The sequence below is a fragment of the Schistosoma mansoni genome, assembly GCF_000237925.1.
Source record: "Schistosoma mansoni, WGS project CABG00000000 data, supercontig 0235, strain Puerto Rico, whole genome shotgun sequence".
Classification (NCBI taxonomy): Eukaryota; Metazoa; Platyhelminthes; class Trematoda; order Strigeidida; family Schistosomatidae; genus Schistosoma; species Schistosoma mansoni.
In genome coordinates, this window is record NW_017386099.1 from 69,336 (window position 1) to 82,345 (window position 13,010).

The 13,010-nt window shown below is 38.8% G+C and overlaps 1 protein-coding gene across 1 annotated transcript in view; it reads left to right on the forward strand.

Annotated features, from left to right (window-relative positions):
- Nucleotides 1-497: 497 nt before the first annotated feature.
- Smp_169750 (dicer-1, putative) overlaps nucleotides 498-13,010 on the forward strand; it is a gene marked incomplete at both ends in the record, with an annotated part of 52,624 nt that continues 40,111 nt past the window's right edge. Inside the window, 5 exons of the mRNA XM_018792630.1 lie at nucleotides 498-617; nucleotides 2,075-2,302; nucleotides 6,828-7,260; nucleotides 7,342-7,480; nucleotides 8,996-9,346. Coding sequence (XP_018644375.1) covers nucleotides 498-617; nucleotides 2,075-2,302; nucleotides 6,828-7,260; nucleotides 7,342-7,480; nucleotides 8,996-9,346 — 1,271 coding nt within the window. The remainder of the gene's footprint in view (nucleotides 618-2,074; nucleotides 2,303-6,827; nucleotides 7,261-7,341; nucleotides 7,481-8,995; nucleotides 9,347-13,010) is intronic.

The following is a 13,010-nucleotide window of genomic DNA, read 5'->3' on the forward strand; positions in this document are numbered from 1 at the left end:
TAATCTCTGTCGATTTATGGCCAGAATACTGTGATATCCGTCTCTAGAAATATGTAATTTAATATCTGCTTTTCGTTAGTGATATTGCTTCGATCTAGTCCTGATACGCTGGACGTTGACGGCAATACTTAGTGTGGTCTGTGATTCTGTTTTTTCAGCATCTAATGTCCGTCAGTAAGTGATGTTTTTAGGCATTTACTTTTGGTGACCGTTCAAACTTTAGAGCAATGACTTAGGTTTCAAACGCTAACATATTAAAAACTACATTTTGGCAACTTTTTTTTACATTGAAAACGATTTTACTGTCTACAAAAATGGTCTGTACTGGTGGTCCAGGTTTTTTCTCATATTCAATCTAAAAAGGCTCTGATTAAAACACTAATCACCTAATTTAACCAATTTTCTGAGGGCGATTGCTGAAAATTTCACTTTTAAGTAATTTCTCGAAGTATTTCATATTATTGTTATTTTGAATTCTCGTCTGTCACTATACCGACATGATACTTGAAAACTTGATCCTTTGTACATTTCTGTCGGTCGGTACACTGATTCTGGTTGACTCAAGTTTATTCTTACAAGATTTCAATTTTCAAAAGTGGTTTTCCTCCGGATTATGTGTAAGTGAAAATCCTTACTTGTAGATGAGAGTGGTCATACTTCACATTTTCCTGGTACAATTGTATATTATGTATTTTTAGTCATGATCTTAAGGCAGAAAACAATAGAACGTGTTGTTTCCGAATTTGTGTTGAAAAATAAAACGGTCAGCTCCCACATTTTGAAAAATGTATATATTTCCTTTTTAGTCAGTTTGCAAAGAATCACTGATTTTGCACATATCATAACCTCTCTGGTTTTAAAATAACGTTTGCTGTGCCACACACCAATTTACTACGTGTTTTTTTGTCTTATTTCTATTCGCACTATTTATTATAGCTAGACCTACTAGATGCTGCCTACGAAAGAAATACAATAATATGCTCGTCAAATGAACTAAATAAAATGTTTTTCGTCGTTAATCTAATCCGCGAAATGCGCTTCGACAATCCGGGCAAGCAGATAATTTACTTCACTGATGGTTAGTTCTATATTGTTAAGTGTACATAGTTTCCTTTTAGACACTAAAATGAATTCAATAGACAACTTTTTAACCCACCATACTGGATTGTCTTGTTATAGTTTCAAATACGATGAACAAAACAACATAAAGAAAGATTTCATGGATCGTTTAACTTCTGTTGTACGAAAATATGATATTATCCTATTGTCACCTTGGCTGATTCCAGTCATCGTAATGCTGTCCTCAGTTAATTTTTTCACAAAGCTTATTCACCAGGTGAGCTTTTTAACTTTCTAGCATATAGGAAAAATCCACACTGAATTATTCTACTAGAGTTTATTTAGCTAGATAAACTTTATGGTAACCTTTAAAGCTCACACAATGTGATCATCTCCAACTACCAAATCTACATTAAAATTTCCCACCGTAACAGATATTAAATTAAAACTCATAGGTATGTGTTGCAGCAGTCGTTTAGATTATTTGCATTTGGAGCTTTCAATCACAGGTTTTGGTTGTCGAATGAATATTATCTAAGAAATCTTCAGCTCTTGTAAATACTCATTAGCGGTAAGATAAACTACATATATTTGTATAACTGTTCTCAAATGTATTCGGTTCAACTTCAACTAGCGTGTTACTTTAAAAAAGCTATTCAGTATGAATAGGCAATAATCGAAATAGTTGATGGGTTTTTACACTGTAATTTTCCTAAACTCAAATGTTTTACAGCTAGACGAAGCCTAGTATGATGATATTTTTTATATTGCGGGAGTATTTTATTACTGACAGTAAAGTTCTCATTATTTAAGAATTTTATTAGTTGATGAACTTTTGTACTCGATACTTCTTAATATAACCAGTTTTGTTTCCTGAAGAATGAATGGTATCTCATTCATAGTCAAAATCACTGTTGGAGTTGATTTAATATATATGAAACAATCTTAATTTTACTGGATTACTAAAAATAACCCACTAATACAAGTTTTGTGCCATAATTTTTTTGTTTTTCAGTATTTTTACCTCGTGGTAGTCGATGAATGTCATATGGTTTTAGATTCAAATCATCCATTATCAATAGTGTTTGGACCAAATGGTCCAATGCTTCAAAACACAGAAGACTTTGGACCAACGGCTACTAGACAAAACATGAGTGACTTTAATGTGTCAGTAACCGGAAAAGTCAGAATCTTATGCTTTACATCGGCCTTATTGCCTAGAGAAATAACAGATCCAGAAAAGGTAATTATAATCTAAAGACGCGGTCTTTATATTTTTCAAGTGTTTGTCTAATGAAACCTAAATACGTTTTATAGTCCCATATTTCTATTTTCTTTGGGATTACAGATCGCGTCTTTCTATGGGAAAACCTGGTCATAAAATAATAGCAAAAGTAATATTCTAGTACACAGTTTTGAGGGAATTCTCCTCATTATATAAGGCTGTCGGACATCTGGCTTAAATGATCAACTATTTATGCAATATATCCGACTTTAAATTCTAAATGAAACACTTATATGTTTCACAAACTACTCAAGATTGAAAATGTCCCAATGACCCAAACCAAACCCCGTGATATTTAGGTGATATATGTTTTCTTACTTACTTACTTACGCCTGTTACTCCCAATGGAGCATAGGCCGCCGACCAGCATTCTCCAACCCACTCTGTCCTGAGCCTTCCTTTCTAGTTCTATCCAATTTTTGTTCATTTTTCTCACGTCTGTCTCGATTTCTCAGCGTAATGTGTTCTTTGATCTTCCTCTTTTCCTTCAGCCTTCAGGATTCCATGTGAGGGCTTGCCTTGTGACATAGTTGGGTGATTTCCTCAATGTGTATCCTATTAACTTCCAGTGCTTCTTCCTGATTTATTTCTCCGCTGAATTCTTTTTTATTTTATTTCATTTATACATAAATATTGGTACAAACGGGTACCAGATACATATGCGCTACACGAATCAAATGAGATTTGTGTGAGGGCTGTGATACTGTTCAGGTGCCCAAACTGAAGCAGGTGGTTTTCTTAGGGGGCCGCACCCGGAGCCTTCGACCTAAAGGTCTGATCCAAAAGGCAGTGGAGCATCGTCAGGAGATGCATTCCCATGGTAGCCGATGACCAACAATTGGTTCATACGCCATTCGTTCATTCAGGATACTGGAGCCCATGTGCACCATTGGTTTGGAATCAGGGTTTTCTAACTCCCCTAGATGGACGTTCCGTGTCCACCAACCCGGTTAAAGTGCTGGACATTCGCTTTTCGTCCTCTCAATTTCGTAAACAACAGTAATGCCACGAGAAGGCAGTGAGTAGGACTTCCCTGACAGAGGCTATATTACGCATGGCCATGTGAGAGTATTTCGAGAGGAAGAGCGGACTTTCCTCACTCTCGGTCGTACCAGGGCATTTGAGGGCCCGCTGAATTCTAGTTTGTTCTCTCCCACAGTAGGCTGTTGCTGCGAAGTTTGGACCGTCCGGCTGCATCCTAGCTGTCCACTGTATCCAGTGCTTCCCTCTAGATGTTTTCGTCTTCATAATCCAGTCAATCACTAGGAGAAAGAGAAAGGGTGAGAGTAAGCAACCTTGTCTGACACCGGTCTTTACCTCGAACGAGTCGGCGAGTTGTCCTCTATGAACGATTTGGCAGTTTAACCCATCATAAGAATTCCGTATGACACTGACTACCTTCTCAGGCAGGCCATAGTGTCGAAGAAGCCTCCATAGTGTTGTCCTGTCCATGCTATCAAATGCTTTCTTGTAGTCAATGAAGCCCCTGTAGTTATCACAATTGCCGAGATCGCCTTTCTTTGGTATTTTGATCAGGTGTCCTTCTTTCAAGTTTGTTGGTACTTTTTCTTCATCCCAAATCTTACTGAAGAGAATGTGGAGTATCTTTTCAGTTGCTGCTACATCTTCTTTGTGTGCCTCTGCTGGAATGTTGTCTGGTCCCGCTCCTTTGCCGCTCTTGATTTGTCTGATGGCCATGCTGACGTCTTCAATTGTTGGTGGGCCAACATCGATTGGGAGGTCCGTGGGTGCTACTTCGATGTTGGGTTGGTTCAATGGAGCTGGTCGACTCAAGAGTCCTTTGAAGTGTTCTACCCACCTGTTTCGTTGTTCTTCAATGTTGTTGATTGCCCTGCCTTCCTTGCTTTTCACTGGTCGTTCTGGCTTACGGTAATTTTCAGCGAGTTTCTTTGTTGTGTCATACAGTTGTCTCATGTTTCTTTCTCTTTCATCCTTTTCCGCCGTCATTGCTTAATCTCCCACTTATTTACGTTTGTCGCTTCTGATGCTCCTCTTCACTTTCTTGTTTACTTCTGTGTATTCGGCTTGTGCCTTGGTTTTTTCTGCACTTGTTCGGCTGATATTGATTGTTGCCTTCTTGTTCCTCCTTTCTTGAATCCTATCCAGTGTATTGACAGTGATCCATTACTTGTGATGGGGCTTCTTATTGACCAGAACCTCCTAATATGTTGAAATGATTGCCTCGTTTATCCCTTTTCAGTTGCTATCCATAGTAGTTCCCTCTCCATTGGGTAGATCATGAAAAGCCTGAAACCTGTTGCCGAGGGCTATCTTGGATTTGTTGAGCTTGTCAGTATCTCGAAGAAAGGCTATATTAAACTTTTGTGATGTTTTTCGCCCCGTTGTCCAGTGCTTCCTAAGTTTTAATTTCATCTTGGCGAGTAGCAAATGATGATCTGATGCTATATCAGCTCCTCTCCTGGCTCTCACATCCTTTATCATCCTCCTGAACTTTGTATTGATGCAGATATGGTCGATTTGGTTCTGCGTAATGTGATCCGGTGAAGTCCATGTGGTTTTGTGAATGCGTTTGTATGGGAACATAGTGCTACCTATGACCAGTTTATTGAAGGTACATAGGTTTGCAAATCTCTCACCATTTTCGTTCCTTTCTCCCAGTCAGTCTATGTCGTCCTATGACGTCTTCGTATCCAGTATTGTCCATTCCAACCTTGTCATTTAAATCTCCCATTAGAATGGTCAGGTCCTTTGTTGGGCACTTGTCGACGATCGACTGCAGCCTATCGTAGAATTGACCTTTAATGTCTTCATTGTAATTGTCGATAGGCGCTTAGCATTGGATGACGTTCATTGTAATGCCCTCTTTCTTTGTTTTGAAGGAGGCTCTGATGGTCCTTGGTCCATGAAATTCCCATCCTATAACTGCATTTTGTGCTTGTTTGGACAGCATCGATGCAACTCCTTGTGTATGTGAGACATTTTCTTCTTCACGGCTGGAGTATAGCGGAAGCTCCCCTGAAGATAGTCCTTGTTGTCTAACCTGCGTTCAATATGTTCCACTGATCCCAAGCACCTCCAGGTTGTTTCTCCTCATTTCTGCAGCAATTTGGAAGACTCTCCCGGTCCCCCACATTGTACGAGCATTCCATGCATCTAGATAAATTGTTGCTCTGGTTGTTAGAAGCGGCATTGGCCTCGTAGCTACCGAAGGAACTCGGCTTTCACAATTAAGCGTCATAACTCTTCTAAATGAAGACTTTCTAACTCCTAGGGAAGAGTTTAAATGATTTGAATAGTTTTTTCTGGTTAGCGTTTTTTAGTGAGTTAGTTTTGTACGGGATGGGGTCGCTAACCTCATGCCCAACCCTCCTCCTTTATCCGGTCTTGAGACCGGCAATAGCCCCCGGAGGTGCTACAGGCGGAGTTATACGTTTTCTTGGGTTTTATTAAATGTATCAAGGATTTATACTTCTGCGAAGTGACACTGTATGACAAAATAGCCATTATTTCACCCCTTAGTTTTAAAGCGCTTTTCTTTTAGTATCAGACCAAGATGATTGTTGTTTCTGAGCGTTTCTCCCCGCAATCATCTATCGGAATTACTGTCGACCAAACGTCAGATCATTTTTATTATCTCCACTTATTAGTGTAGCATTTTTCTTGGTTTCCTATTGTACTAAGTACTTCCTAAGTGTTACTAGTAAAGAACAAAGCAATTCGCGATATGATTGCACTTTCCATACTTTTCCAGAGATTGGAAGGATTTATTTTCATATCAAAATAAATAGAATACAGAAAACATGTGTAACATTTAATGTATTTATAAATTGATTGTGGTTCACTTTGGCTGTCAAAAATTACAGTTAGACTGAAATAATGGTACGTAAACCATCAGGCTATAATTAATTTTCAACTGTATAATTTGTGGTCTTATACCATACTTTTACGAATAATGAAGTTTGTAAAACTCAAACAACAGTAAGTACACGATTTTCGGTCCTGAAGATAGTCGCCATCGGATGGCAAACCATTAAGAATCATCCAGTATTATGCAGAGGTTTTATATATGCATAGAACTAGTCATTTTAACTGTGTGCCAAATAGAATAAAAAAATTTAGTACTTCCATCGTTCATGCTAATTTTCACCGAATCAAATGACTCATCTTTTCTATTTTCGTTTGTTTACAAGCAGCATCTAGCGTTATTAATGAATGCTTATCCTCAACCACGATTCACCACAAGACCTGAAATTCTTAAACTCGATATACCGTATTATGCTGAGCTTTCACGTTTGTAAAATGTCGCAAAGGAAAACAAAGACCATTCATTTTTACTTTGTTTTCAGTGGTCCTCTAGCTAATGTCAGTTCGCGGTTGAAGCTTTCTTCAATCTGAGCGGACTTCCGTATACTAATTAATTCAAAATTTTCTGAATTGTTGGTAAATTTGTAGGATTTAATGCATAAGTAATACCAGTCTTTCTATTTTTATTTTTCAAAAGGCACGATTACGCTTGCAAACACTTGAAAAAAGAACTAGTTGTCGACTTGAAACTGCTTCAGAGTTATTAACTATGCTTTCACTAGGTGCGAGACCCCAAGAACGTGTTATATTGTGTTCCAAATCGTCCTCAATTGCTGCAATACCTTTCCATCAGTTTATGTTAGGAGTTTTTCGAGAGATTAAAGAATTCATCATCGATATAGAATCCAATCTACCTTGTACAAAAAGTTCATCAATAGGTGATTCTACATCAGTGGTCATTAATTCTGGAGGTTTTCGTATTTGCGTACTTGACTATTGTAAACGTGCTATATCACAATGTGAAGAAATATTAAATGAATTAGGCTTATGGTGTGCTGCACAAATTGTTCGTGTATTTGCTAAACACTTAATTGCATTAGACCGACAGCGTAGTGAAATTCTTAAAAACTGTGAACTGGTGAATAATGATGAAAAAGAAAAAGGAGAGAAAGAACCAAATTCATCTACTTCTTGTAAATCATCATATAAAGCAGACATACTTAAAGATAATGAATATTCAATTACCATACCTAAAATAAATGATAATGAAGATCGTATATCTTATCTTTTACGTCTCACTGTAACACAGATGTGTTTTCTTAGTCGTTTATTTCAAATGGAATTCGACTCGTAAGTTAACATTCTCTTTTGTATTTTTTCCCTGTAAATAAGTAAAAAAACATGTAGTCTTTCGCCACTTTTAGATTTTACTGATTCCTGTTATGGTTATAGTAAAAATTTTCATTTGACAAATGCATATTTGCTTGTATTGTGGCTCTCTTCGCTCTTAAACTATGTTTACTTTAAGTCCAAGTGTACTGCTGTCATGTTATGTTTGCCTTTTTTTCATAGAGAAACCTTTCAACTTTATTTATTGTTTTAATTGTTTTAAGTAGACTTTTTTTAGGAGATTCAAGGTTTTTTGTAGAAGTGAGTGTAGTCAAAACAGCACTCTGTGTCCTATCACTGATGCTATTGTTGATGCAAATCCAAAAAAATCTACGTTCCAGATATATGATTTCTAACCACTAAATCACAAGTCCTTAACTTTCATTTCATATAGTTTGTCTCAGGTATATCGATTAGAATCAGAGCCCCATAGTCTTAACACTCTGTTATCCAAGAAGTGCCACCAGCCCATGAACTCATTGGCAGTTGAACTGAGCTATGTTAATAGTTATAGACTACCCGGTTGAAGTCCATATGATTATCGTAACCAATGGTTAAAGAGTTTGGATGACATGCCTAAGGATCGCTCGTAATGTTGGAGGTGCATTCACTCGTTATCTTTCTCTCAAACCTGTGTCCCGAAATCCCCTAATACCTTTTTGTTTATTTCTCTTACATAATCTTTTCTAACACTCCCGATACCCTCAGTACTTTTGCTACTCTGGTATTTGTTTTGGAATAATTTTATCTCGCTGCGCTCTGCTAATGTGGTATGACAAATGGAACCAATATACATGTATCATGTTTAATTTTGTGTATAACTGGCTGTCTGACTGAAACACTAATCATCATTCATAATCTATTGATTTTATATGAACAACCAAACGGGAATAGGTAGTGTTTTGGTTTTGATTATACGAGTTCACTGGTTTACAGCCGATTGTTTAAATTACAAGCATGAATTTTACGTCTTCGTTTACAAGTTAAAAAGTAGATTGAAGGGTAATGGTCAAAACGTCCTCTGTTTACCACTGAATCGCAGGTTTGAACCATATCCTTTTTTAGATAACTGGGTAGTATACCTGTCCCGCACACAAAATATGTGATCAGAAACTAGTTACACAACTGTTTACTTGATTACTGAGTCACGTTAATCAAAAGTGTAGCAAATATAATTCCGTTATCTAATCTTCATCTGTCAAGTATAAACTTTGATATTAAATTTGTGCTTTAAGAAGATAATTTGATAGACGTTAAATTCTCTTTCTTATTTGCTATCAAACATTTCTTTCCCATCCTTGATTTATTTATAGTCTTTACTTAAACTGTCATTCAGTAATTCTTTTGATGAGTTCGACTGTACTAACATATTTTTTTAATAACATGCTAGAATCAGGAGTATAGTCTACATTCATCTATAAATGTAAACCACTTTTAAATTTCACATGTAGTTATTTTTGTTGCTTTTCTCAATAGGATATTAACGTTGGAAGAATTTCAACGTATGATATCGCCTAAAGTATTAAACCTTATTGAACAATTAAAATTGTACAAACCAAGTATGAATTTTCGTATAGAAGTAGCTGAATTGCCTACTGCTAAAAATCCACCAATAATTACAACAAACAATAAGAAATACCGAAAGGGTGGGAGTCGACAACGTAATAGTCGTTGTCAAACATCTAAAATATCAAATTCTTCACTATCGTCGATGGGTTTCATCTCATGTGATGTAGATTCCTTGTCTGATAGTATGTCGGATACAATGAGTAGTTTATCAGACGATGATGATGATACACGAAGTGTTCGTAGTTTAAATTCTACAAAGTAAGTTTACTCTTTCTTTCAAAAGGTAAACCCTAATTTTTAATATATTAACTCATTTTATGGTGCATATTCTTGTGCTTGGCTTTGGGTCACACTCCAAGTGTTGAGGGCCAGGGGGTAGGTGAAGCGGGGTTCAAGCGTGGCTGTAAGTCGAACACATTCACCACTCATCCACCGCTCAGTTATTGCCTACTTTCTGCTTATAAGTACGATGAATTTATTTATTTGGACACAAACATTGTTACGAGTAGGCACAAAATACATATGCTCCACACAGTAACAATGAATTTTCGAAAAGATAGAAATCGGAGGGTAAGTGTAATAAAAAGAAGAGCAACGATGAATAGAAATTAATTTGTGAGAGTGAAGTAATGCTAATAATAATCGTAACAGTGGAAGAAGCAGTTCAGTTAGGAAAAATGCAACCAGAAATAATTCTTTCAGTTAAAGAAGTTAGGTTCACTTTTATGAAGAAAGTAAAATAAGTTAGAGCAGGATTGCCACTGGTTTCTATTCTGAACCATTTCTGATAACGTCTGAAGCCACTGTGTTGCACCATCTCTATGACCCCAACCAGGAAGTTGTGAAGGACCAACAGAAACCAACCCTGTACAGCTTTCTGTCATACCATGACACCATTTCATGTACTGGCTACCTCCGCTTTTTCCAACTGGTCTCACTGTCGGCAAACAATATACAATGTGGAATTCTCTAGGACGAAATTCGTAGCACATTTCTAAGCCACTGAAGTCGATGTTTCAAGATGGTAACACCAATTGGATTATTGTCTCCGTGCCCGGGCACACGATGCTGAACCTCTGCATTACTAACATTGTTGCCACTGGATGTCAGCAATCCTTCGGAGACAACGATGATCTAACATCCTCAACTGAGAGAGGCCAGGTTTCACAAGCAGAGAGCAAAACTCCTCTCACCGACATGTTGTAGATCCGACTTTTTACAGCCAGACTAACATCACGAAGATGCCAAAGATGGCCCAGATTTGCATAAGCCGCTCTGGTTTTCACTATATGTGAATCGATCTCATCACTCACACCATCACCAGCACTTATGCAGCTACCTAGATACATGAACATCTCGACTATTTCTATCTGCTCACTACCCAGGGTGAGTGCAAGATGAGGGTCCTAACAATCATGTAAAAGTACTTTGCACTTTGAAGGTGCAAAGCACATACCATACCTATGGGCACTAATTTTCAACAGATTTAGTGTGAATCGCATGGCTTGGGCATTAACACACAGTGAGACAACATCACATGCATACTCAAGGTCGAGAAGTCTTTTTCCAGTCAACAAATCCACACCACCATTACCAACATCCATTAGAGCTGTTTCCAGAACGTCAGTGATAACAAAGTTGAAAAGGAATGGTGAGATTGGGCAACCCTACCTAACCCCACTGCTTGAGTGGAACAGTGGAGAAAGGGGGTTGTATATCCTCACTCTGCCTGAGGTGTTTGTATATAGGGCTTTTAAGATGTTAGTAAACTTCTCAGGCACACCCTTCTTCAATAGACGATCCCAGAGGACAGTCCTGTCCAGCGAATCGAAGGCAGCCCTAATGTCAAGAAACACTACGATCATTCACCTGTAATAATAATGATGGTGTTCTAACATTTGATGGAGTGTGATGATACGATTAATACGTCCTCAACCAGAAGAAGACTAGCGTGCTCCTCGCGAGTCAACCTTTCTTGGATTTTGAAGAAGCTATGAAGTATGACGGAGGCCAATAGCTTGGATTCGATCAGAAATAGACTTATCCCTCGATAGTTGTTACAGAAACGATGTGGACCCTTTTTAAAGATAGGGACAACTATTGACTCATTCCACGACATCGGAACACTAATTGCCAGACATTTGTAAACAACTCTGTCCCTTAACTAGAAGATCGCCACCATCTTTAGAAAAGGCCGGAGGGAAGTCATTTGGGCCTGATGATTTGTGACGCCTCAAAAGTTGGAGTTCCTTACGAAATTTCGCCTCATTTGGTGGGTCTGTCGTCACGGGCCATGGAGGGCAGGACAGTCTGATCGATGTCGCCGGGGCAGCAGACTAGTTGAACTGCTCCTCGAGAAACCCTGCCCATCGCCTAAGACGTTGGTAAATGTTATTGACTGGCATCCCATCAGCTCCACAAATTGTGAGTCGCTCACACCAGACTTCTTGCTGATTAGGACTCAGATGAGTTAAAAGAGCTTCCATCAGTCACCAGTAGCAGCTACTGCCCCCAAATTGTTAGCATACTTCGACTACCAGGCTTCTCGGTCCTTACGTAAGCTTTTTCAAATTTCATCACATAACAATATTCGTTTATGGTCAAATTTTCGGTTACCTGGAGTAGAACGATGGGCTTCAACAAGTTGTAAGGAGCCTGAAGAAACCCAGTGCTTATAAGCGAGAGGTTAATCAAAGCGACAAACGACTTCACTAACCATTTTCATGGCGTCATGCAATTGCAGCCAATGCTCACCTGTACATTTCAGTGGGCTGATAGCTAGTCTTCGACATAGCTCGGTTTGATATGTAGTTGCAACCAATTTGCTGACATCAATCTGTTCAGGGCGATGAATATGTTGGCCACTGAAACGCTAGGTCAGGTTAGCTTAAACAAGGGCATGATCAGAGTCCAGGTAAGTAATCCAGAAGGAGTGGCAGTCTTTTGCACAGTCACACCAGTTGCAACTGATCGCGACGATTAATCTGAGTCCAGGGCTGAGATGCAGAGGGAGGATGGCAGTTAGCACATCGGCGATGACTGTATGAATAGTTAGTGCTAAACGAAAACAGAATGTAGTCGACGCAAAGTTGCAGTAGACGGTCACTGTTATCTGAACTGCGACCAACAAGTCCCTATAGACCGCCTAAAAGACTTCTGTGCATAGACACCCTACCTATGCACTCAAGTCTCTGGCAGGCACCACAATGTCGAACTGTTTACCTGCAGAAGAATACTTAACTGGTGGCAAAACTCATCCTTGATCGCATCCGGGCTGCTATCCGTCGGAGCATAGGCGGAGATGACGGAAGGACATCGTTTTTCACACCGATTTCCTCTTACTTTGATGGAACTTTCTAATCTAAAAGCTCACAAATGACTGTTAATGGGGATTCAGTCGATCGGTGCTACCTCAGCTCTAGCGCTTAGTGCGACACCAACGCCAGCAAAACCAGACGAAGATGCCACTGGGACCCCGGATAAACGCACTTGAAACGAGCTTTTCGAAGCGACAGATGGAGAGCGAATTCGTAGTACTTCACTAGAGTCTTGAATACGGGTCTTCGATAGACCCTGCTTCAGTCTGGGCAATTGGGCAGTATCACAGCCCTCACACAAATCGAATGAGATTTGTGAGGCGCATATTTATCTGGTGCTTCCTTGTACCAATATTTATGTGTTTAAATAAATAAATAAATAACTTCGATAGACAACAGACATCGATGTTAAAACTTTCTAAAGATATAGCCAGCCCTATCTGTTGTCCGATCTGTATTAGTGCGAAAACGTGGAGTGAAGCCATTTAGAATGACGTACTCGTTTTCAAAAAGGCTCGTTCAATACTCATTGTCGGTGATAGCATTCAACTTTCGACCATTCAGTGACTTAAGATCGTTTATATAGGACAGGGTTCCCCTTGCTG